The 26302-nt window shown below is 36.8% G+C and overlaps 5 protein-coding genes across 6 annotated transcripts; 3 read left to right on the forward strand and 2 right to left on the reverse strand.

Annotated features, from left to right (window-relative positions):
* Positions 1–618: 618 nt before the first annotated feature.
* On the reverse strand, positions 619–4303 carry LOC135618197 (uncharacterized). The gene is made up of 3 exons (XM_065119058.1): positions 3722–4303; positions 2684–2972; positions 619–810 (listed from the first exon to the last, which is right to left on the reverse strand). The coding sequence occupies exons 1-3, from the start codon at positions 4235–4237 to the stop codon at positions 788–790; spliced, it is 828 nt and encodes a 275-aa protein (XP_064975130.1). The 5' UTR covers positions 4238–4303; the 3' UTR covers positions 619–787.
* Positions 4304–5218: 915 nt separating this feature from the next.
* LOC103993958 (costars family protein) lies at positions 5219–9730 on the forward strand. Its single transcript, XM_009414206.3, has 2 exons — positions 5219–5466; positions 9361–9730. Exons 1-2 carry the CDS (start codon positions 5380–5382, stop codon positions 9541–9543), a joined length of 270 nt encoding a protein of 89 aa, XP_009412481.2. The 5' UTR covers positions 5219–5379; the 3' UTR covers positions 9544–9730.
* A 387-nt stretch (positions 9731–10117) lies between these two features.
* On the forward strand, positions 10118–12628 carry LOC135618634 (vesicle-associated membrane protein 721-like). Of its 2 annotated transcripts, none has more exons than XM_065119682.1 (5): positions 10118–10553; positions 11560–11698; positions 11802–11880; positions 12038–12100; positions 12260–12628. In XM_065119682.1, exons 1-5 carry the CDS (start codon positions 10364–10366, stop codon positions 12407–12409), a joined length of 621 nt encoding a protein of 206 aa, XP_064975754.1. In that variant the 5' UTR covers positions 10118–10363; the 3' UTR covers positions 12410–12628. The 2 variants fall into 2 exon arrangements, with proteins under 2 accessions (XP_064975754.1, XP_064975753.1); XM_065119681.1 differs by having other exon boundaries at positions 10120–10553; positions 11802–11922.
* A 4655-nt stretch (positions 12629–17283) lies between these two features.
* Positions 17284–18090, forward strand: LOC135619406 (E3 ubiquitin-protein ligase EL5-like). Its single transcript, XM_065121389.1, has one exon. The coding sequence runs from the start codon at positions 17284–17286 to the stop codon at positions 18088–18090; it is 807 nt and encodes a 268-aa protein (XP_064977461.1).
* A 580-nt stretch (positions 18091–18670) lies between these two features.
* Positions 18671–25901, reverse strand: LOC135618212 (adenylyl-sulfate kinase 3-like). The gene is made up of 7 exons (XM_065119076.1): positions 25784–25901; positions 25482–25618; positions 23362–23511; positions 23012–23130; positions 22843–22927; positions 20100–20146; positions 18671–18916 (listed from the first exon to the last, which is right to left on the reverse strand). The coding sequence occupies exons 2-7, from the start codon at positions 25603–25605 to the stop codon at positions 18815–18817; spliced, it is 627 nt and encodes a 208-aa protein (XP_064975148.1). The 5' UTR covers positions 25606–25618; positions 25784–25901; the 3' UTR covers positions 18671–18814.
* Positions 25902–26302: the final 401 nt, after the last annotated feature.

Genomic DNA, 26302 nt, shown 5'->3' on the forward strand with positions numbered 1-26302 from the left:
GGTAAATTATTGTTGGCCAATATTTATTCTTTGAGTTGGAAAAACATATTCTTCAAGTTGATCGATCCCTTTTATCAAGAGAAAATAGTTTAAAGTACTATGAAAGACTTTATTATTGCTCAATTGAACTGAATTAAATAGTACTATTAATGTGAGGAGAAAAGATAAAGGTTTGAAATCTTTTGTTATGAACAATAAAAAGACTGATGGTGCAAGGAAGCAGTTAGGAATAATTATGATCAAGGATAAAATAAGAGAAAATTATGATGGTACAAGGGAAATTGAGAAAGGTCTACAACATCTTGTTATGAACAATCAAAAGATACTGATGACTCTTAGTTAAACAAGTGATGATACTCGATTCAGCTTACTCCATATTGTTGAGACCTAACAGAGCCTTCCACATTGGAGTAGACAATTTTACTCACACAAAACAAGAACTTGTCTCCTGCCATGAAATCTAAGAAAATTCTTAGATCATATTAGAATCCTGCAAGGATACAAATATTCTCTTGAATGTTTACACCAAGTTGAAGAAGACTACAGGTTAGAAAAAAGAGAGGTTTTATCTTCACACTTTTTCAACAAATACAACTGAAACACCCCTCATCCAGGTATACACAACGTTGCTCTGCATCAGGATATCGACAGACCACCAATAACACCATCTATTCCAGCTCAACAAGAACAAGTGGAAATTGGATTCAGAATGCTTCTACTGATGAATGGCAATGGGATTAACCTGCAGAATGTGTGCTTATCTTCAGCACTGTTCATGTTTCATCCTTTAAATGTTGAACTTCTTTGCCGCTGGAAAGGTATAGTAGCAAAATCATTATCAAAGGTAATAGGTCAAAGCCAAGAACCTTTTGTAGGTAATATCAAAGGTAAATATGGCACATAAGGCAGTAGGTCAAAGCCAGCACATAACCTTTTGTAGCACAATTAGCAATATTCACCTAAAACAATTACAAGGCAACAATGAGGAAAATGCAAGATTCTAATCAAATACAGTCGCAAAGAGACCTACAATCATATTGAGATTTTTGAGTATATAAATCTGAGTCGGTCTGCTAAGAACTATCATACATGGTGGTTGGACATCCATGCATCCTGATAAATATAAGTTATTAAGTTGTGGGCCTACACCTACATATATAATTTGACTCACATTATCTCTTAGTAACATGACTCTAATTTTTAGTTCATCCTCACACATGAATTTTCCCTAATATCTTCCACTTTCATCTATGGTTCACTTGTCTTTCCCTTACTCTTGAATGTTAACTTGATTTACTTTTCAATAATTAGACAGTCCATTGCTTCCCCCTATTGAGGTATTATCCATCAGCATCATCCATCTTGGCTTCGATTCAACCTTAGCTCAGATTTTGCTAATATGGATACCCAACTTTGACAACATGAAGAGATATTTTAAGTATAAACCAGTCAGAACTACCATATATGATTGTTAGACTCTGGTGTAACCTAAAAGCCACATAAAAGCTTGTGCTTTGTGCAATATGGAAAGAATATGTAGCAAATGAAAATTACCATATGGCTATGTATACAAGGAAAATGAATGAATTTTAATGTGTTTGAGAACTTCATGCTCAACACAAGAAGATTACTGTGTAACAAGTGATACATGAGGAAGCAACAAGGACATCACGATATATTCTAGCCCAGATCTTGTAGACAGGATTATCGCCGCCTAATTTATGAAGAAAGAGATCCTTCCAAGATATTCCGAGTTCAATCTCAAAATTAGGTCAGCCATACAGCACTATAGCCACATTTATTTTCAAGGCAAGTAGACTCCTAATTCTAATTTGATACTGCTGCAACTAGACATCATGGCATAAATTTCACATCTTGGTTGATAGAAAATATTGCTTGCCTGTCAATATGTTCCAAGTAGAGAACTTATTACTAAACCTCTGCACCTAAGTTGCACTATAGATCAATAAATGCTAGAAGACATGTTACTTTAAGAAAAACATGCTTATATTTAATGAAAAAAGGAAACAGAGATGACATTGAATCCAAGGTTTTAAATATCGGAGAGGTACCCAACTTGAATAACTTACAGGGCCCAGTATCATTCCAGTACACCAGATAGTACACAGACCTTAACTGGAATACCAACCTGTACCCCCTAGTACCAATGAACAGAATAATAAAAAATAAAAATGAATAATATTATACCATTATAGTGGTATATTTTGATATTGGTACTTGGTCAAACTGGTAAATCTCGATACGTACCAACTAGAATAATCTTTATAATGAAACCTTGATGGATCATTAAATTTTGTTGGATTTTTGACATGTATGCAGAAAGAGGGCAAGGACAAAGACAAACACATAAATGCAACCATTAACAGGACATCAAGAACATAATACGTAATGTTTTTTTGGTAAATGAATCTTACTAAGTAGAACAGCCAGATCAAACTCAAGAAAACATCAGTTTGTTCCATAACCAGAAACAAAAAGTCCTCTTTTACTAGGATTTAAAACAATTTCATGAATAAATTGCAAACAAAATACATGTTAAATCCATAACAGGCAGGCTAAATGCATTACTAATTAACAAACTGAGAAGTCAGCAAATCCATTGTGAATGATGCATAGATCAATCGAGTGAAAGCAAGACAAACTAACAACTCAATGAACTCACCTTTTGAATTGGCATCTACCACCACGAGCCGCATTGTGGTGTTGTTTGGTGGCAAGTGCAGGTGAAGAGGAATCAGGTGCTGATTCAATGGGTTCTTCGTACACACAATTATATCATCGAGTTCTGTTTCCTCCTTCAGCCTCTCTGTCACCTCAGGCACGCTCGTCCCGTTAAAGGTCAAATGAGGCCACTCGATACTGTCATCCACATTTCCATCATCATCTGCAACAGTGTAGTAGATGCTGCGGCCTTCCACCTTATGCAGTGGGGAGGAGAAAGAAGAGGACGACTGCAGGAGCAAGAAGATTCAAGTTTTTATCCATGAGTGGTGTTTCAAAAGGCAAAACCATTTTGTGTCACTACAATACATTGACACTGCAGAGTCCAAGCACATAGCTCTTTATGGACTAAAATTGTTGGTACACATGAAACAACAATAAACAAGCAAGTCTAATTTAGAAGTTACAAGGATTGAATCTAAAATCAAGATATTGGGGATCTAAAACAATCCAAAAAGCATTCTTAGAGCATGTTAGCATTTAAGATAAGAGACAGTTAATTAAGAATAACACATTTAAGAAACATTTGGATCACTATTTCAAGAACTAAACATCATGAGTTTAGCTGATCAATTCCAAGAACTTATATCTGAAGCTAGACAAACAATGGAAACAATTCAAGGACACAATGACGATTGCAATTTGAGAACATCATGCTTATTTCCTCTTATGTTTGTCTCCATTGTTTATTAGTTCACATGAAGTGAATGGGAGGAATTCCTTTTTGCTAAAAGCGAAAGCAACATGAATGGATGCTCCACATTGATCAATAAATAGAAAGGGGAAATCTTTTTGACTATGAAGCAAATTGAAGATTAGAGAACATGAAAAGATTTCTCTGCACGAATCAATAAATAGAAAATGCCAATTTTTGGTTTGGAAGAAATCTGAAGAATAATCTCATTTGGTTATTTTTGAGAACAAGTCGAGAAGATTAGATCACGACAAAGAAATTAGATGGCTAGGCAAGCCAACCGACCTCGAGATTGGACAATCTGGGGGACGACGACGGCGAGGTCGAGGAGGAGGACGGTGGCGGATCGGGCAGGATCTCGACGACGTGGACGTCCCAAAGAATCCAGTCCTGGGTGGAGGAGCGGTGGGGGACGTCGTGGGTGACGGAGTTGCGCCAGGGGGGGAGGCCGCCGTTGCCGCGGAGGAAGTTGCCGTAGCGGGTCTTGAGCTTGACCTGGACGCCCTCGCGGAGGGGCTCCCACTCGAGGGAGGAGTCGAGGCGGGGAGGCAGGGTCAGGCGGACCTTCTTGCCGGTGACGCCGAGGAGGAAGTGTTCGTCGGTGGCGGTAAGGTAGCGGCCGTGGCAACTGCGGAGACGGAGCGCGTGGGGGGCGCCGTCCACGCGCTCCACCGTCCACCGAGCGCCGCGCGCGCTGCCGTCGCGCTCCTGGCTGACGTGCTCCCCCTCCTCCTCCGCCACCAGGAACTTGTCGTGGTGGCTCCGCAGCCGCACCACCTTCGCCCGGGCGAACAACTCCATCAGCAATCCAAATCCTAACCCACCCTAAACGATCAACCGAATGACGCTGCGTCGACTTCAATCCAACTCGAATACTATATGCGGTGTCGATAGGAGAGAGGAATCGGAGTGCAACGGGCGTTTGTAGGGAATGGCTGGAGAGAGAGAAAGAGATCAGAGATCGGCTGTCCGCTTTCGGACATGGTTTAGGGTTCTACCCCTCTCTCAAACACGAGTAGTGTACCACAGGAAAAAAAAGGAGCATTAGAGTCTACCTGAAGGAAACGAAGACTGAATCCTGTTTGGGGATCGGACACGCGATCTTCCCTGTCGCTGACCTTTGCGCTGACTTGACGCGAGTCTCGCGAACGTGGCGGACGTGAGGACGGATCCTCTCCAATTACTGTCGCACGGATATGGCTTCATCGATGATGGGATCGTTCACGTTAAAGATGGTGTCATCGACAGTTATCAGTGGACGGTTCAGATTAGGGATAGCACCCGATTCCATAAACTTTGCAAATACTCGATCCTAAACACAACAATCTCCGTGTTTTCTCTTCTAAAGCAAGCCTAAATAAGATTAAGAGATAATCAAATCACGTTTAAGCAGGTGAGGCATACATAAAACTCAATCCATTATGATTATCATATAATAATAAACAGAATACTTACCAATTTTATCTTAATCATCATCGATTATTATTAGGCTTTTAAATTAAAAATACTTTTGAAATTTAAAAAAAGAAAAAAATCATTATGATTAGCAAATTCAAAAAGGGCTGCTCTTGCATGTGGGTCAAGACATCAAGCGGGGAAGAACTCCTTCCCATTGGTTGATGTCACGGGCCCAGTTCGAGGCAGGCATCTTCAGACCAATACGAAACTGTTTCTGTTGGGCGTTTCGATCAAGGCACCAAACAGGAAACCACGTCTTCCAATTGGTCCATATTTCTACCGTAGATCACACAGCTTCCCAACCAATGGAAAGGCACTCTTTTTCCACCTGATGCTTCGGGATAGGCGATCTAGACCTTTTGAGGCGATAAAATCACCGAGATCTGGACATTGTTTCCCCAGGCCATTCATTCCTTAAGGGTGGAGAGCGAAGGAGACGGGGAGAGAGAGAGAGAGAGAGAGAGAGAGAGAGAGAGAGAGAGGGAATGGCAATGAATGTGGACGAAGAAGTAGGACGGCTCAAGGAAGAGATGCAACGATTGGGTCAGCTGCAGCCGGACGGCTCCTACAAGGTAATCTTTTGTCGATTTATTTGGATTCCAGATCCCCTTTCCTGGGATCTTCGTTGATTTGATGGATCTGAGCATTGCAAATGGCGCAAGAAAGTAGGTAGCAAAGATCTGGTCAACATGCTCAAATCAGTTTTATGTTCCATCTATTGGGGATAAGATCGATTTCTGCTTCAATATCAATTGAAGACAGAAAGGAATAGAAGAGGATGTAGAGAATTAGTGTAGGTTAGTCGGTTCTTGTGTTGAATTCAGGGTTGATTTACTTGTGATGGCGTTAATTGATGAAATCAGCTACCTTGAGACAATGAGAGAAGATGTTCCCGTTCATGTATTTCCATCTTATTGGTGGCAAGATGGAAGGCATGAATCATATGGCTTTCTGATACCTTCTTCAAAGGATGAAAGAAGTCCTTGAAAGGTTTCTAAATCAGGGTAAAATCTATAACCAGCAAAATAATTGAGATTATTCTTCAAAGACATGGCATTGTGATATCCATTTTATCTAAACTAGTCCTTTTCTTTTCTTCCCTATCAATCCCCAAATTGTCTCCATGGACACACAGCACATATTCTCAACACATAACCCTTTAAACTAATTGATTCATTTTGCAAGATTACTAAGACATTATGCTAAGAGTATTGTGTTTCTAGATTATGTTAGAACATGTTTTGGGCAGAAAATATTTTGATTACTTTTGCCACTTGCTTTTGCAATTTCAGAATATCTCATCTAGACTTTCTAGATTTTGATTATTTCTCCATCTGGTCTGGATTGTATTATCCCATTAGATAAAAGATTAACATTACATACTCAGACCAATTCAATAAAACTGTAGAAACAACTTCTGTAAAACAATAAACTGATTAGATGTTCACATGAACCATCCTTCAAAAATGTTCGGTTTGATGAAGTAAATCTTGGGTGATTGACTTGTCATGCCTAAATTTGGTCATCCTTTGAAGTCCCTAAATTTGTATCATGAATACAAGGAAGGCCAGATGTCACACTCCAAGGGTCCATTTTTGCGTTTCAAAATTGGAATAGTTGTTGGGATGTAGCAACCTTGTGGCTGTGCCAAGCCTTGCCTTGTATTCATGATACTTTCTTCAGTGTCCACTTATGTAAGATGTTTGCACTATAACGTGTTGTGTGCAAAGACTAGCTTTTAAATACCGAATGATAAATTTGGATTCACACTCCAAGGGTCCATTTTTGCGTTTCAAAATTGGAATAGTTGTTGGGATGTAGCAACCTTGTGGCTGTGCCAAGCCTTGCCTTGTATTCAGGATACTTTCTTCTGTGTCGACTTATGTAAGATGTTTTCACTATAACGTGTTGCATGCAAAGACTAGCTTTTAAATACCGAATGATAAATTTGGATTCACATTCCAAGGGTCCATTTTTGCATTTCAAAATTGGAATAGTTGTTGGGATGTAGCAACCTTGTGGCTGTGCCAAGCCTTGCCTTGTATTCATGATACTTTCTTCTGTGTCGACTTATGTAAGATGTTTTCACTATAACGTGTTGTGTGCAAAGACTAGCTTTTAAATACCGAATGATAAATTTGGATTCACATTCCAAGGGTCCATTTTTGCATTTCAAAATTGGAATAGTTGTTGGGATGTAGCAACCTTGTGGCTGTGCCAAGCCTTGCCTTGTATTCATGATACTTTCTTCTGTGTCGACTTATGTAAGATGTTTTCACTATAACATGTTGTGTGCAAAGACTAGCTTTTAAATACCAAATGATAAATTTGGATTCACATTCCAAGGGTCCATTTTTGCATTTCAAAATTGGAATAGTTGTTGGGATGTAGCAACCTTGTGGCTGTGCCAAGCCTTGCCTTGTATTCATGATACTTTCTTCTATGTCGACTTATGTAAGATGTTTTCACTATAACGTGTTGTGTGCAAAGACTAGCTTTTAAATACCGAATGATAAATTTGGATTCACACTCCAAGGGTCCATTTTTGCGTTTCAAACTTGGAATAGTTGTTGGGATGTAGCAACCTTGTGGCTGTGCCAAGCCTTGCCTTGTATTCATGATACTTTCTTCTGTGTCGACTTATGTAAGATGTTTTCACTATAACATGTTGTGTGCAAAGACTAGCTTTTAAATACCAAATGATAAATTTGGATTCACATTCCAAGGGTCCATTTTTGCATTTCAAAATTGGAATAGTTGTTGGGATGTAGCAACCTTGTGGCTGTGCCAAGCCTTGCCTTGTATTCATGATACTTTCTTCTATGTCGACTTATGTAAGATGTTTTCACTATAACGTGTTGTGTGCAAAGACTAGCTTTTAAATACCGAATGATAAATTTGGATTCACACTCCAAGGGTCCATTTTTGCGTTTCAAGCTTGGAATAGTTGTTGGGATGTAGCAACCTTGTGGCTGTGCCAAGCCTTGCCTTGTATTCATGATACTTTCTTCTGTGTCGACTTATGTAAGATGTTTTCACTATAACATGTTGTGTGCAAAGACTAGCTTTTAAATACCAAATGATAAATTTGGATTCACATTCCAAGGGTCCATTTTTGCATTTCAAAATTGGAATAGTTGTTGGGATGTAGCAACCTTGTGGCTGTGCCAAGCCTTGCCTTGTATTCATGATACTTTCTTCTATGTCGACTTATGTAAGATGTTTTCACTATAACGTGTTGTGTGCAAAGACTAGCTTTTAAATACCGAATGATAAATTTGGATTCACACTCCAAGGGTCCATTTTTGCGTTTCAAACTTGGAATAGTTGTTGGGATGTAGCAACCTTGTGGCTGTGCCAAGCCTTGCCTTGTATTCATGATACTTTCTTCTGTGTCGACTTATGTAAGATGTTTTCACTATAACATGTTGTGTGCAAAGACTAGCTTTTAAATACCAAATGATAAATTTGGATTCACATTCCAAGGGTCCATTTTTGCATTTCAAAATTGGAATAGTTGTTGGGATGTAGCAACCTTGTGGCTGTGCCAAGCCTTGCCTTGTATTCATGATACTTTCTTCTATGTCGACTTATGTAAGATGTTTTCACTATAACGTGTTGTGTGCAAAGACTAGCTTTTAAATACCGAATGATAAATTTGGATTCACACTCCAAGGGTCCATTTTTGCGTTTCAAGCTTGGAATAGTTGTTGGGATGTAGCAACCTTGTGGCTGTGCCAAGCCTTGCCTTGTATTCATGATACTTTCTTCTGTGTCGACTTATGTAAGATGTTTTCACTATAACATGTTGTGTGCAAAGACTAGCTTTTAAATACCAAATGATAAATTTGGATTCACATTCCAAGGGTCCATTTTTGCATTTCAAAATTGGAATAGTTGTTGGGATGTAGCAACCTTGTGGCTGTGCCAAGCCTTGCCTTGTATTCATGATACTTTCTTCTATGTCGACTTATGTAAGATGTTTTCACTATAACGTGTTGTGTGCAAAGACTAGCTTTTAAATACCGAATGATAAATTTGGATTCACACTCCAAGGGTCCATTTTTGCGTTTCAAACTTGGAATAGTTGTTGGGATGTAGCAACCTTGTGGCTGTGCCAAGCCTTGCCTTGTATTCATGATACTTTCTTCTGTGTCGACTTATGTAATATGTTTTCACTATAACATGTAGTTTGCTAAGACTAGCTTTTAAATACAGAATGATAAATTTGGATTCTTGACCAGATGTTTCATTCTTTAGGTCATGTGTATCAAGATGAACAAAAATTGATAATATCTTTAGCTTCTTAATTTCAAAATGTTCTATTTGGATATGCTTTTAATTTTTCATCTTTGAAACCACATAATTCATTAAGGGAAGCAAGTTGCCTATCTTTATAGTCTGATGATCTTATCTCACATCAAAATTTTCTTTCATATCAAAAAAATGGACTTCTCTCGGTACAGGTCAAATTCGGGGTCCTGTTCAACGATGATAGGTGTGCCAACATATTTGAAGCACTGGTTGGGACCCTTCGCGCAGCAAAGAAGAGAAAGGTCGTGAAATATGAAGGTGAGCTGCTGCTTCAGGGTGTTCATGACAATGTGGAGATAACACTTTTGCCGCCAGCGGCCACTACTACTGCCTGAGATTATAAGCTGGCCAATTTGGCTCTCAGTGTTGTATTTTTCTCTTGACATTTTATCCTTTCCTCCTATTTTTCGTGTGCTAAGAGTGAAAATGGTGGCTTTCATGTTTCCACGATCAGGAGAAACAACAACCGATGGCTTCGTGCCAATCTTATATTAAATATATTATAATATTTCAATTTCCTCACATTCCTGTTAAGGTTGACTTCAATTTTGACGGCTATAGCTGGAAATTGTTTTTGGTTTCATATTGCATTATTCTTTATTTTTGCTGATTACTTTGAATCTTAATGTGATATGTATATCGAAAAATTACTTACCAGAAATATGCACTGATTTATCAATCCACAAATGTGCTCCTTTAATTCACAAATGTTTTAACATTAACAAACCATTTCTCAATTAATAAGATGTACTTTGTAATGAGAGCTACTGAAGTTTATCTAACTGCAAAGGGATTTGGAGGAAAGATTTAAACATCAATCTAATATTAATTTCATGTGTCTGCTGTATTTAAAAATATAGGTTTCGAAATTAATAAGGGCTTTAGTGAAAACTATGGTCGTTCAATTTCCCATTCATCCCTTCCGCGAGGGAACAATTTAAGTACGCTTTCCCAATGCCACCGTATCTGTTGGTCTCTCGCTTTCCTCTTCCGTTCTTCGTCGCCCAATCATCCCTTCCGCGATGCAAAATTTAGTGCACTCTCCCAATACCACCGAATCTGTTAGTCTCTCGCTCACCACTGCGATCGGCATGTCATCGTCTACATCTCGCATCGATCGATCTGGGGCTAGGGTTTGTGTCTGGGAATTGGGAGATGGGGCAGAAGTTGCTGATCTACAGCTTCGTCGCGCGGCGGACGATGATCCTTGCGGAGTACGCGGAGTTCAAGGGGAACTTCACGAGGATCGCCGCGCAGTGCCTGGAGAATCTCTCGGGCAGCAACAACAAGTTCAGTTTCAACTGTGACGGCCGCACCTTCAATTACCTCGTCGAGGACGGATACAGTGAGTGCTCTCGGGTTTCTGTTTGGTTCCGCCAGGGCTCGTTGTGGTTTTGACTAGCCGTGGGACATGGGGGATAGATTAAGTAATTTGAGCTGGTCGCTTGTTGTTCTGATTGATCTGGGCGTGAATTAAAGGTTTTATGATTTGCTACTCTGTTGGTTTTCTGATGGATCGTGACGGAGAAAAACAAAAGAATTTTGTCATACTTGGTCATTTAGGGATTTGGAACATAACCTATCTGTACAATATGAGCAGTGAAAACTAGAATAGTTCATTCCTATTGTAAGTTGGTTGGATCTAACTTAGGTTTTTAATATTATCAGAGTTTTGGCATTGATCAACTATATATAGTGACACATGAAATAAAACCTATCTGTACAATGTGAGTAGTGAAAACTGGAGTAGTTCATTCCTACTGTAAGTTGGTTGGATCTAGGTTAGGTTTTTGATATTACTAGAGTTTTGGCTGTTATGAATGTTTCTTGGATGTTACTTTGTATACAATCAGGAGTGGTGGAGGTGGTATTCCACATTTTTATTTCTTGGATGTTTTATACATGTAGGCAATGTTGTTGTATGAAAAATAATAGTGTATCCTAGTATCTTTTATCAGTATTACGGTCTGTTCAAGATCTTGTGAATTTATTACTGTGAACGCATGGACATTGAATAGTTTTATGGGCATCAGAAATTTGAGGTTTACAAACTGGCATAGTGACCTATTTTCTTCCTCATAAGCATTTTTTGTGATGGATGTTCTGATTTAGTTACCTGATAAATATGATTCATGAGGTTAATATAACAGTTGAATCTAATGATCATAGTTTTCTTTTATATGGACAATTAATTTGATATGATGGCTAGATTTCTTTGTATTTTGCTTTTTACTAAGATCCCTCGTACCTGCTTGAGATTTGATGATCACTATTGTCAATTACTTCAGTACTTGCAAAAATTGAGAATTTTATTTTACTTTGGTGCTCAAGTGAAATTGCGAATCTCGCAGCATTTTGTGTAGTTGCTGTTGAGTCAGTTGACAGGGAAATTCCCATTTTCTTTCTGGAGAGGGTGAAAGAGGAGTTTAACAAAAGATATGGAGGAAATGCTGCAACAGCTGCAGCCAAGAGCCTCAGCCGTGAGTTTGGGTACCACCATTTTCTGTTGACCATTGACATGTTCAAAATTTCAAATACTCTTTCTCATCTTGTCTAAGCAAAGATAATAATGAAGTTTCCACTAACATATCAGGTCCAAGCTTAAAGAGCACATGCAGTACTGTGCAGATCACCCTGAAGAGATTAGCAAGATGGCAAAGTTGCAAGCTCAGGTGTCTGAACTTAAAAGTGCTATGATTGAAAAAATTGAGAAGGTGTTTGATTGTTTTCATTTAATTATAAAATATATACTACATGATTCTTTATTTTTCTTTTACAGCTGCAGGATGTTCTTGATGTTTTTTTTTAATACCTTTCTTGATTCTTTAGGTTCTTGACAATAAGGAGACTGTTGATGTGCTTGTTGAGAAGGCAAAAAACCTTTACTCTCAGGTATACAAGTCATGTCTATTGTGAAGTAGGTTAGTTAGTCCCTATAAACACTTTGTCAAAAATTATTAAAAATCACCAATTATAGTACAATAGAGAACTATGTTTTCTGTCCTCGGTGGGAGTTTCCCTCTAATAGATGTCTGATATTTTGTGCTACAGGCACAAGATTTTAGACTGCAAGGCACAACGGTGAGGAGGAATCCGTGGCTACAGGATATGAAGATTATGCTGATTGTGATTGTCTTGGGCATAATCATTGCACTGATTCTTATCATAGTTTTGACCATATGTCTTGGCAACAAATGCTAATGTTGATGGATTTGGGATAATCACAACCACCCTTTTATCTTATATGACTTTGCTATCTGTGGTGATTGTGGCTCAGCATTCCCCATCACAAAACAGTATTCTCTTTCTATGTTCTCATCTGTTGGGTTCTGTGATGGGATTGGCTTCAAGTGTTGTATGTTATGCATACATGGCCTAAACACAATTCTTTCTTACTACATGAATAGACAGTTCTGTGGTGATGCTTTAATTTTGTTGTTGGTATAGACTGAGTGATGTCAATCTTCTTGCGCAATTATTGCTCATTTGCGATATGCCAACTGTTTGAACTTCATTGTAGAAATTTATTGTTATATGTATCTCATAGGAAGCAAGCTACATCTGGAGTTGTAGTCTCTCTTGTTTGTAGTGAGTGAAAATGCTCCATTCATGATAGTCATGGTTTTGTAAGTTTTGAGATATCATCTTTGGTTAACGATTGTCCATTCATCAAATTGTACAATTTCACAGTGATATCAACATTTCTGCTTTTGTCATTATTATGCCATGTCTAAGCTTGTTTGAACTCTCTCTCTCTCTCTCTCTCTCTCTCTCTCTCTCTCTTTGTCTCTTTGGGAGAATGTGATTGTTGTGGACCCTTAAGAAATCATAACATGCATTCTTGCCATATTTTTCTTCTTCTTAACTGATCTCTGTTATTATTCTGCAGGTCCCTCCAGACTGATCAATTATTTATGTTGCATTTAACAAAACAGTTGTTAAAATGATAGACAAGAGTTTGTCATGGTGAGTTTCTCAAAGGAGGTAGATTTTTGTTATTACTGCTCATCAGTTGTGTATCATTTTACAGTCTCATAGCTAATGATGATGCAAAAAAAGTTTGGGGGAAATATTTTTTATTTCTATTTGGGTGATATTATTTTTAAACTATTATAAATATTTATCAAATAGTATATACTGTATTTTTTATTTCAATTAGCTAAGTTATCATGTTCTCAGGTAGGTTTTATAATGTTTTTTGTTATGATAGTCAAAATACTATAACAGATAAAAAAAAATATAATTAGCTATTTTAAGATCACTTTGGATATTTTTTTGAATTAGAGGTACTGTTTGAAAAGAAAATGGGTGCTTTTGAAATAAAATAAAATAAAATGGAGGTATTCTTTGATCCAATATGTTTCTTAAATAACTTTTATTCTCTGCGATACAATCATGTTTTGGCATAATCCTTGGTAGAGTTTTGTCTGTGATTCCAAGTACTTTAGATGACATGCAAATCCTCTCTAGCCCTCTACTTGTTTTCTTGTTATAATTACTTGGTGTATGCCTCCAAGTCAGTGATTAAATTTGATCACTCTAAATATAGATTTAAATATATGTATATCCATGTAGACGAAATTTGTAGTCATATTAGTTTCTACTACGACTTTTTAAAGATTTAAATAGATGTGAAGTTCTAATGATGGTTGGATTTCACTTGGTGATAAGGAGATTAATAGGATTAGGGTTTTGACTTATTTAAGGATTCTCTTCAGTAGCTGTGCCAGCGAAGGTGATGTAATAGGTAGGGACCGTCTTGATTTGGGGTGAGAGTTGGGGTGAGATGGTGCACCTCGACTATTTACTTACATATAGTTAAGCATTAATGAATGAGCTAATTTCGTATTATTCTTATAATTAGTTATCTTTAGTATTCAGATTTTTATATTTTTAAAAGTTATATTGGATCTTTATATAAAGTGAAATATTTAATTTTATTTCTCATCATGTCATCAATTCTATTGATGAAAATATTTCGGGATTTACTACTTGATTCTATCTCATTCTGATTTCTCATTAAATATGTGCGATATTTTCGTTAGTAAAATTAATTATATATATATATATATATATATATATATATATATATATATATATATATATATATAGTACCGTTCATCTTTATTTTCATCTTATATACAAGAATATTTTTAAAGTTATCCCAAGTTGCCAAGATATTAATCAAATTACTATATTTGGTTAAACAAAGATGCAATGCATTGAGATTGACAGATGTAGATTAGTGAATCATCCTCATCCAGTAGCGATTAAAAGATATTGACAACTTTGAACAGGGGAAGATAATCAATGGTTAAATCGTGGATGAAAAATAAATATATTAAAAATATCCAAAGTGATCTTAAAATAGCTAATTAATTTTTGAAATAAAGTTATTCACTAATCTACATCTGTCAATCTCCCTTAATATAAATTAATTATTATAGTATATTTTTTATTTAAATTAATTTTTTAATCATATGGACTAATTTATTTCCTAATGAGTGATGTAATTTTTAGAAAGTAAATAATTTATATTTTATTTTTTTGTGAAACATAAGAAATGAATATTATATTTTTATCTTTGTATATGCTAATAAAATAAAAATAAAATTATTACTTACCTTTTCGAGATAGTTCATCTTCTCCTATATAAAAGAAGCTCCTTCTCCCTCGTAGCTTAGCAATGAGAGGTTTGAGGAACATATTCCCCGAAGAGAGAGATAAGATTATCTATTCTTTTCTGGTCAATTTTGATTTATGTTTTGAAATATTTGATATTATAGTTGTTATAATTTTATAATATGTAATAAAATTTTAATTTTAAAATTTCTGATTAATAAATAATGATAATTGATTGTGATGTTGGAATAATTATTTGACTTGAGCTTATGTGAATTTCAAGATTGATTTAATTATTAAAATTTTTATTTTTATATTAATATAATAGTTTTAATTTATTTAATTAGATATATTTGTGTTTCAAGAATTATACATGAATTTCTATGATTTAATTAGTTTTAAATTTAAGATCAATTTAAATTTTTTTAAATTATATATTTAAGTTATTCTTCGATAAATTAACATATTAAAATTTCATTTGATAAGAGAAGTCTAACTGAGGTTGACCTAAGTCAGGTTGAACTGATAAATTGGGTTGATCCAACCCTTATGGCCAGGTACAACTCAGCCAAAGTGGCAAGTATGACCCAGCTCATATGGTCATGTATAACCTAACTCATATGGCCAAGCATGACCTAATCCATGTAATCATATGCAACTCAACTTATGTCGCCAAGCATGGTCCAGCTTATGTTGCCAAGTATAATTTGATTAGAAAATGACCCTAACTCATGTGCTTAGACATGACCCAACTTATAAACCAGGTGTGGCTTAATTCAATAGTAAGGCTCAACCCAACTTATAGGTGAGGCTTAGCCTAATCTATGAAATTAAGCCTGCCCGGTTATATAATTGGCACTAGACAACATCACTTCGCTATCCAACACGTTATACCTTAATTCAATTTATTACTTGAGACAAGCATGCGTAACACATGCAACCTATCCAAGACTCAAGTGGATTAATTCGATTTAGACTAATACTATACAACATAATTTAATTTTTTTTTCCTCTATTAGTTTATGTTTGTTAATTAATTGAATCAAATGAGTTTGTATAGTTCAAACCATGGTGATTTCAAACTAACTTAACTTAATTAAAATTAATCAAATTTAAATTAGATGGATGATTCCAAATTAATTTTATAAGGAGTTGAGGTTGGTTTCGTTAGGTAATTGAGTTTGATTTAAGTCAATTTGGTCATTCCAATTATGATTTTGATTGATTGAGAATTATTAAAATATTGATATATCATATCTTTATGATTTAATGAACTTAAAAATTTCATAAGAATATGTCATTTGAAAATGATTATTGATTCTCTATTTTTTTTTAGTTTATGATATTGAGATTGATTATTACCATGTAATACATAAATCTATGCTATTGGTCTATATTGGAAACGTAAAATGTAAAAGGAGCTATGGGCCACTAATGGACATAGTGTAGCATATCATACATTAAACATGATTCCTCATAATATTTTATTATACTATTTATTGGATGTATACATGAATGGATGAATATACATAAATATTCTTTATGTATCCCTAATGAGAGCAGGTAGAGTGATTCCTTTCGGCGATTAGCATACTATCAAACATGACGGTTATATGATTCCTTCATCGGTTGTTGGGAGTAATGTGTCTCCACTTTGGGTGAGAGATATAAGAATACATCATCGTGTAGGATTTGAATTTAAGAATAAAAAAATAAATATATATTCGGTAAATTATGAATAATAAAATGATGATTATTATTTTTTTATAAATATGGGATGTGATAAGAACATATAATATTTTCTTTTTCATGTATGAATTGATAATATATTTTTAGTTCATGCGATTGTTCACCAGCATCTATCCATTGCGGTACAATAAATACCTCTTCAATTAATCGAACCATAATTCGACCTCCGTTATTTATCCCATCTGACTTGAACCGAATCCTAATTTGACATCACATTAGATTAGATGATATGTACCTCCGCATCGGCGATTAAACTTCATATATCGCATATCCCTGCAGACAATTCATAAACATTGCTGCTACTTTTTACCACGGCTTTCTAAAGATTCACATGTGGAGTTCCGATGACGTTTTATGATATGATTAGGAATCGGAATTGGAGGAGATCGATGAGAATGGGTACTCCGAATTGGAGTCGGGTTAGGATTGCGATCTATCGTAGGATTGGGTCGCATCTTCTATAAATTCGACGGACGGAAGTACCTCCACCTCCACATCCACTTGCCTTTACTGCCTTCCGATTGCTTTGCCGGTGAAGGTGAGGCCATCGTTTAGTGAAAGAAAGTATAGCAGTAACTATTAGTGCTCGAGTGCTATTACGACTGTGTAAGAGAGACGACTAATTGTACCTCGTATTCTTCGTGGTGCGGTTTCGGTCTCGGCATCCGTAGATCTCGAAGCATACGGTGTCAGCAGCCAACAAGATGATCGAAACCAGCGTTTCTGTTGATGCTTCCTCGAAAGGAAGCGGTGCTGAACGTGCAGTAATCATCGGCGCCTACACCATTTTCTTTGCCGTCTACGTCATCGTGGCCTGCAACTGCAGCCGCCGCCGCAGCCAACGCAGGTCTCTGCAGCAACCTAACGCCGCCGTCGACCAGTCGCTGCCCATCACTGTTTACCGGGCGAGCCACTTCGAGGAAGGCATCGAGTGCGCCGTCTGCCTCTCCAAGCTGGCCGACGGCGAGGAGGCTCGATTGCTCCCCCAGTGCGGTCATGGGTACCACCGCCGCTGCATCGATCCGTGGTTGCGTATAAACGACACCTGCCCGCTCTGCCGGAGCCGCGTGGGCGCCAGACCTTCTGCAAACCCCAGTGCCGGTGCTGGGTCGACGCAGAATCCGCCTGCCGAGACCGTTCCGGAGTCACCGGTCTCGGAGAGGAACTCCGCGAGTGCGGCAGTGGACGACGGAGCTGGCTCGCCGGGAGCAGAGATCGTGATTGAGATGATGATGAGGGTGGTGGATGGGCTCCCTTCGCCGGTTTCACCGGTGCCATCGGATAGGTCCGCCATGGAAGAGACCGCGCCGCCTTCTCCAGCGACGTTTTGGTGGACTTGGATCCTGGAGATCAGGCGGACTGCTGGTGCCTCGTCCGAGGGCCCGAGAGAAGGCGACATCGAGCTGGGGTTGGGAGGAGGAGGAGGAGGAGGAGGAGAGGGTACCGCTCTGCCTCCGAACTCTCCGAACGGCCTGTCTCTCGGAGAACATCCCGATGCAGGAAACAGATGAAGATGATGCCTCGGGATCTCTTTCAGTGAAGTTTGGACTTCACCAAAAGCATAAGAGAAATATTATTTTCTTATTACATATATAGATAGAGATACAGAGGGAGAGAGAGAGAGGTAGTTGATAAGCTATCTTTTGGGGTTTTCCGTAGTTTTTGTAATGAACAAAAAGATGATTCATTCACTTTTGGAAATAGATTTGGCACTACATGATTAGATCAATATATTATTTAGAGTGTATAATAGTACATATATTTGCTATCACGAACAATTATGTTCTCGTTCCCACAAACATGACAAGAACTGAAAATATTAATGATATCAACGACAATATGGGGGCAGTGAAACCACTTGAAAACACCCCATAAGTAAGAATGTTGGATCTGATAATGGTAAAAGTGACCCTGATTCATATTAATCCATGAGAATTACTAGCTATACTGCTTGCTATGAATTAAGGTATCATCAATGTTGCTCTAAATTTCACAACATTTAAGCAAACAAATCTAAGTTATTTGACAAAACATCAGCAGTGGTCCAATTCCATTAGCAACATTCTATACGTCTGTAATTTTTGAACCAAAGTCACCAAAAAACAATGTTTTGACTGAAAAATGAATCAATAAATAGATTGATTTTAGCCCATGAATTTAAATAGATGTATGACAAAACTAGAGACGATCTCGATGTTAGATAGTATAATTCGCAAAAGAATTTGTAAAGACTTATTACACTTGTAGAAAGCCTTTCTCTTCCAAGTAACCTACGACTTGTCCGGCCATGGCACAAGGAGAAGGGCAAACTCCGTTCTCTTCTTCTTGTATTTCTATCTACAGAAAGAGAAAAAGAGTGGTTTGGTTCAACATGAGGCCTTGCAACAAATGCACATCAAAAACTAGAAGGCAGTAGTAGCACATGTATGAAACTAGAAGGCAATGGCTGCTAGCGAAACCAAACTGAAGCCCAGAACAGAGAGGTAAACCCCAACAAGAGAATATAATTACTTTGTTTTGAAAATGCTCTAGAATTCTATACTTTGTGACAGAAAGCAATGCATCAAGAGAATTTGCCAAAAAGAATCCGCTGGAGAAGAGATTTCTGACTCGATGGAGATCATCATGGAAACCAAAGAGATCAAATTCAAATTCCTCAGAGAGCTCTAACAACAATATTAGCAGACAGTAATGTCACAATTAGGGGTCAGCTTATGTGGATCTTTTCTCATCATTGAGCTCTGCCTTGGGAGCAACATCCCTAGTTGCATCAACAACAATCAAATCTTTCTTTTTTGTTTCCGGTATAAGTTTTTGAAGTCTACCTCCACCTTTTCTTACACCACTAGATCAAATCAGCTCACTTTATTTTGTAAGACTAAGATATGTAATATAAATGGCCATGAACGTAGGTATACATCTGATGCAATATATATGAATCTGCAGATGCACAGTTAAGATATAACTTATACTAAAGAATCCTACATGCAGATGCATCACATCTTTCTAAGATAAAAAGCTGTAATTTATATCACAGTATTTTCATCTGCTTTGAGCTATGTGATCTTTCCAATACATATGCAGCTCATGATTTTTGCTTAGTAAGTAGCTCACAATGTAGATCATATATAGGTCAACAGTTCCCGCTCATACTAATCCAAGTTAGACTGACTGAGTTCAACTTTAAATGCACTTTAAGGGTAGTATCATAAATCTTGATGTATTTTGTATATGAGAATTTGTATACATCTGTTAATTATGTCATGCTTAAACATTTTGTACTTGAACAGAAAACTTTCTGTGTTGAAGGTTTTACATGTTGGTACATAATATTTTTCATGGTATCCACAAGGATACCAAACTATACTTTGCACATTGTAAGAAAGGTATATCATGTTGGTACATGATATTGAACAACAAGCTTACAGATAAATAAGCCTGTTGGACTCTTGATGGAACTTTCTTTATGTAAAAACTCTGTGATGTAAGAATGACAATAGACATAAGAAGTTGAATGTACCTCACAGTTAAGAGGTGGTTCATATGGATCATCTATCCCAGTAAAACCTGCATGAAAATTAACTTCAGAAAGCAAAGATATAATCATGTAAATTATGCAGAAAATGGTTTCAAGCACCGAGGAAGATCGACAAGCATGCAATATCCACTGCCCACCTGATATGCCCGTGAAAAGGAAGTGAAAAAACATTAAATTTTGGTAACTTTTCATGTAGAATTCACTCCTTCACATAAAAAATCTTTAACAGTGTTCATTATATTAAATCACTGATATCACAATCTTCCTTGAGAAGATAATTTGTACCATATTTTAGTTTGACTAGCAGTCTCCAAGGGATGCCTTTTTACAAGGCATAAGAAAAAAAAGAAAAACAAACATGCAACAGATCCTGTTAGAAACAGTTTGAAAATGCTTTCCTCGATAAGGTATTACTTAAAAGGAATGATGAGGGAGGACATCTACTTAATCCAACAGTTTGAAAATGCTTTCCTCGATAAGGTATTACTTAAAAGGAATGATGAGGGAAGACATCTACTTAATCCAACAGTTTGAAAATGCTCTTTTATGTTTTTGAAGAGTTTTTAGTCTCATTAATGATGGCATATTAAGGCTCTTGATATCTGAAAATCATAATCTTCATGGACTGAATTAGTCTTTCCTCATGTCCTATAAGGAAGGAACTTCTTCCTAAGCTAAAGGTTCTTACAATCTCTATGCATGGACATCTTAATCTTCTAATTAGAATCTCATGTCAGAAAAACCATTAATCAGAATCACAGTATACTGCTTGATCAAGACAATAATCTTTTCCTAAGCATAATGAGCTAAAATTGACAGCATAATGGACATTGAGATTGATTCTCCAATAATGAAATTATGTACTAAAAAAATGTAAATAAAAAAGAATGTCATGAATTACACATTTATGATGCCATGACTAACTTGATTTACTAGGGTTACAATCCTAAGCATTAAATTTGAAGTGAAGGTGAGAAAGTTTGTTGGTCAAATTGGGTACCATGCCCGACGCTGAGACAACATTGACAGATTTAGAAGACAAACATGACTTGTAAAACACTAGCGGGTTTCAAGCATTATCACTTACTAAGATAAAGTTCATTTTATTTTGCAATATTATCAATGAGGGTTAGGTTGCACTCAGATATGAGCAATGCTAAGCAAGATATTAAATTTTGTGCATATTAGTTTTTATGAAATGGTATCAGTCCAGCAGGCAACCAATGCTTGGTTTTTATCCTTATGTAAAATTTATCCAATGAACTTGGCTACAAAAATTAACCAAAAAGAGGTTCAGGAGTTTTGTCCCTAAAACTTCTCAAATAACAAAAGGAAAAGCATATGACATTTTCTCTCTATATTACTTAATTTGAAGTCTCTGGCTGACTCCTGATAAAACAATCAAATGTAACCATGCCCATTTAAACAACCACTTGGTTCCATTTTTAGCTCGAACAACTTAGTAATCATGGCTCAAATCAATTTTAGAAGTAAAATTCCATACATTAATGATCTCCATATCCTGCATTGGGAGGATCCTTGTGAACTAGGTTCATCTCCTTTTCTTTTCCTTACAACTAAACTCTATTGAGAAATGCAAACTTCATTTATCGGTGAGAACATAATTTTATTATAATGCAAATGATAAGAATAACTTCATACTCAAAATTCAAACCAACAAAGTTATCTATAGCCTGTTCATAGGTATTTTGCTAACAATTCAATGTTATACTAGTATGAACACATGAATTCAGTGTGCTATGCACCAACTAATAATATAGGTCAGTATGTCGACAACATGTAAAAAAGATAAGAACTTAAGAATGCATATCAGCATCATAGGTGGGATCTAGTTACATAATCTTAGAGAAGTATTTTAAGTTTGAACACATAGCTGACACGATGTCAGACAGAAAAAAAAAAAAAGAATTATGCTAAAAGATACACAGAAAAGTTTTCAGTCCAGAAAAAAGTTAATGGTATTGAGCTTTTTGTCTAATTACTTATAACATATTGTAATACAAGAATTTCATTGAGAAACATGCATTACATATTGAAAACTACTACTACTCATGCACATGTTTTGACTAGACTTTGAGATATATCATAAACAGCAGATAAGGTTGTCTAATCATGACCTTGACTAAAGTATCTGAAAGATAAAAAAATGTGATGGAAAAAACAAAACTTCAAATTATATAGTAATAGAAAAAACAAAAAAAAGGAAACAAACTACCATAACATTCACAATGTAAAACATAATCTTAGCCACAGGAAGAGATTTCTCTGACACAAAACCATCAAAGAAACAGAATAAACTCCATATTATTTGACACGTGACAAAAGATTCTGACCCTATGTAGATGTGGCACGTGACAAAAGATGAATGCAGATCAACAGACAATTAACGGAAAGCTACCAAAACACAAATGGTGAATAGAAATTTGTTCCTTCTAGTTAAAAGATGAATACATGATTAGGTTTGGCATGTCGTACTGTTAGCCTCTTGTGAAGGTACCAGACAAGTTGAAAATTTAAAAGAGTAAGACAACAGGAACAAGACCTCATTCAAGCTTATGTTTAAGTGATCAAATAAACAAAATTCCAAGTATAAATATGAAAATATTTTATCATCATCATGCAAAGCCAACTAGGATAAGCATCATGGTCAATTTATTCTGAGGATTAATGCATCTTTCCAGGTCCAGAAGACATAAAATTTCACCTTTTATCTTTCCTGCTCGAGCAAGTTTGTAAAGACCTTTTGGATCCCTTGCTTCACACAGATCTAAAGGCATATTCATGAACACCTACAAGATATTAACAACAATACAAATTAATAATTGGAAAAAAGTCTTGTGGCAGGTAAAAACAATTTAAGAAGAAGAGCTGACTTCAATGAAACTAAGGTCTGGAAGAATTGAACGACATGAGTCCCTGTCTTTCCTATATGGAGAGATCAAACTAGCAATACAGATCAAACCCGCATCTGCAAAGAGCTTTGCCACTTCACCTGAAACAATTTTACATATTGACAATTTACTAAAGCAAAGGCATCTCAGTGCATCAGGTTCCCACCAAGGTGGGGTAGGGAAGAGTTAATAGTAATGATAACAATATATAATAATTTATTTATTTATTTACTAACAAACAAATTTAAGCATTGGTTTCACTAGTGCTCTAAAAAAATCAAGCCTGTCCATGATTTAGTTATCTAAAAGTTAATTTTTACGAGACAACTTACCAACCCTGCGTATATTTTCTGCACGATCTTCTGCTGAAAAGCCAAGATCCTTGTTCAACCCATGCCTAAGGTTGTCACCATCTAGCACATAAGCAAGCTTTCCTCTAGAATGCAGCTCTCGGCCCAATGTACATGCTAAAGTGCTTTTCCCTGGATAGATTGAGATCTAAAATTAAAAAAGAAAATAAAAAAAGCTGTTATAGCTTATTTTAGGTGCAGTAGATGAATACCCATTTCAAGATTTGCATGCCCAAAAGAAACGATTAATTACATATTTTAACTAAATCATAAACTTTATATAATTTTCAAATATAGCTTGCACAAAGATAGCTTCAGATTCGTACCCAAAGTTTATCAAACCAACCAAGGTTCGCAATATCGTACCGTACCGGTGTTTCGACCTGGGCTCGGTACCGGTATGGTATGGTATACCGAGCGGTACACCCAGGTGTGACGAGTACTGTAGCACTGCTACAGTGCACTCGGACCGGTAACAGGCGGTCCGCGTACCGACAATCTGTCGGACCGGTACGTACCGCCCGTACCGGGCGGTACGGGTCGGTCCTGCAGACCATGAAACCAACAACAAAGGAACAAAACTAAGACTCCTATTTAGCTGGTTTTCTCACCTAGGGTGGCCCAATCCATGAGGCTCCCATTAATCTAGAGTCTGGTGAGAATCAATGCAAGGTCTGGTTTTTATTAGCTGTATTCATTTTCTGGAATTTATATCTTAGATAAAGTAACAACCATACAGGAAAAGCATCAAAAAGTCTGGCAGCCTACTAGCATCAGTATTAAGTTCCATCAGTAAGATAAAAGATCATGATTCCATGTCTTTTGGGGCACAAAAAGCATTTGTCGGGAGCACTTATATCGCATTTAGCAGTACTGTAATTATATTAAAAATAATAATACCAAATTTATGTGCAACAATCTTGCAGCGATTCAAGGAGACAAATAACCTAACATTTATTATATTATAGGATGCCTTTCCCACTCCAAGTCAGAATAAGTGAATATAAAGTGATAGCAATGTCTATCCAATTCCGGAACACTAATGAAAGACTAGTTTAAAAGGGAACCCTAGGTTTCTAGAACAACCTTAGCCAATGAAAAATTTTACCAAAGGCAAGAACATCAAAACAAGAAACACTTAGGTACAAGTTTTCTTACCTTACAAAGTTTGATCGGTGAGCTTATTCATGTTTTATTGACATCAACATAAATGTTCAATATCAAACCATAGGACAGATATTGATGTAGAGTTGTGAGAAACCAAACAGGTTATCCTGTATTACTTACAAAATAACGTCCTAATTCAAACATGGAACCCATGGCTGAGGAGGATGGACAACAACCACTGAGCTAAAAAAGCCCAATCCACTATTTTATGAAGTTTGTCAAAAATTGTGAATCTAACATGTGGGTTAATCATGGTGATCATAAAATTTATCATGGGATGCATGGCTGCATAAAGATGTATGTACATAACTTGAAGAGGTAAGGCTGCATTTATTGATACTCCCCAAATCCCCTATAGGAGACTTGTGCAATGGGCAGCCCTCTTTCAGAAAATAAATATGTACTGTTTCATGTAAATTCATCCTTTTGAATTACAGACAAGGTGCAAATTGTGTAATAGGAAAATCATAATTTCATGATGACACCTAGACATTGAGATTAATGTACGAAAGATAACACTCATTGGAAGAAGAAAAAGCATGGGACAATCTCGATCAAGATCAGTATATTCTTAGTCCAATTTTCAACAAATGATGCAAATATATAATTTTCACATGAAAACTAAAAGTCGTCAATTTACATCAAGAATGAGTTCTCTCAAAACCTAGACTATTCCTAATACTATATTCAGCAGAATAACACCCAATGGCCATGGATGTGCAACAGCATATGCTCGATTTTTTTGTGGATTAAAGGAATCATATCATATCTTTTCCATTTTATTTTAAGAAGCACAAGCTTCCATTGCAGCCCTAACTTTCGTTTCATGACTTATTGCTCCGAAACACGTCCAGCATTCTGATTACCGATCGTTAGAGAAGAAAATAACAACAAACATACATGACAACGAAAAAAGAATCGCCAGGAAAAAGGACCTGAGCCGCTAAGGCCGGTGATCCAAACGACGCAACCCTTCTGCTTCAGCAGCTTCTGCCGATCGAGCTTCCCCACCGGGCATTCTTGCCAGAAGATATTCGCCGACTTCCCGACAGCAGACATCGAAGCGACGACGCTGCAACCAGAGAATGCCGGTGAAAAGGATCAGCAATAGCAGAACCCGACGAAGGGGCAACATCCCCACAAAAAATTTCCCTCTCAGTTCTCGGTACCACCAACATCCAAGAACCGATCGAAACAAAATGAAACGAGGAAAAAAAAAGAAATCGCAACTAATTACTCGAAAATAATTTGTTTGGGGAGGAGAATGAGCTCCGTGCTTCTCCCTCCTTCGGGAACCCTGTTTCGTTCAAACGCTTGGTGGTATATCCAAAGAGAGAACGGCAGATCCGAGTAGCTCCGCCGGTGAGCACGTGACGCGTCCCCCTTTCTTTAAGGTTATTTCCATCCGCCATGGCTATGCACGTGACAGAGGCGCGAAGAAGCGGGATGTGCTCCTCGTGCCAAAGGCCGGCGACGCCGTTGAGCCAACGGGTCTACCGACTTACTAAGCCAATCGAGGAATAACACGTGCCTTCTTCTCATTATACTTGTCCTCAAAACTTATAAATTTTTATATGGTTTTACGTGTTTTGGGTTATCCATTTAAGTTTTTATGATTTACTTTGTGTAAAATAATCCTTATATTTTTAAAAGTGTAACATATAAGTCCTTTCCATCAAGTATGAGTTAACAGATATTAAAATCTACTTACATTTCATATTGACTTACAATAAATTATTGATATAATAACATATAT

This window comes from Musa acuminata, chromosome BXJ2-8, assembly GCF_036884655.1.
Source record: "Musa acuminata AAA Group cultivar baxijiao chromosome BXJ2-8, Cavendish_Baxijiao_AAA, whole genome shotgun sequence".
NCBI lineage: Eukaryota > Viridiplantae > Streptophyta > Magnoliopsida > Zingiberales > Musaceae > Musa > Musa acuminata.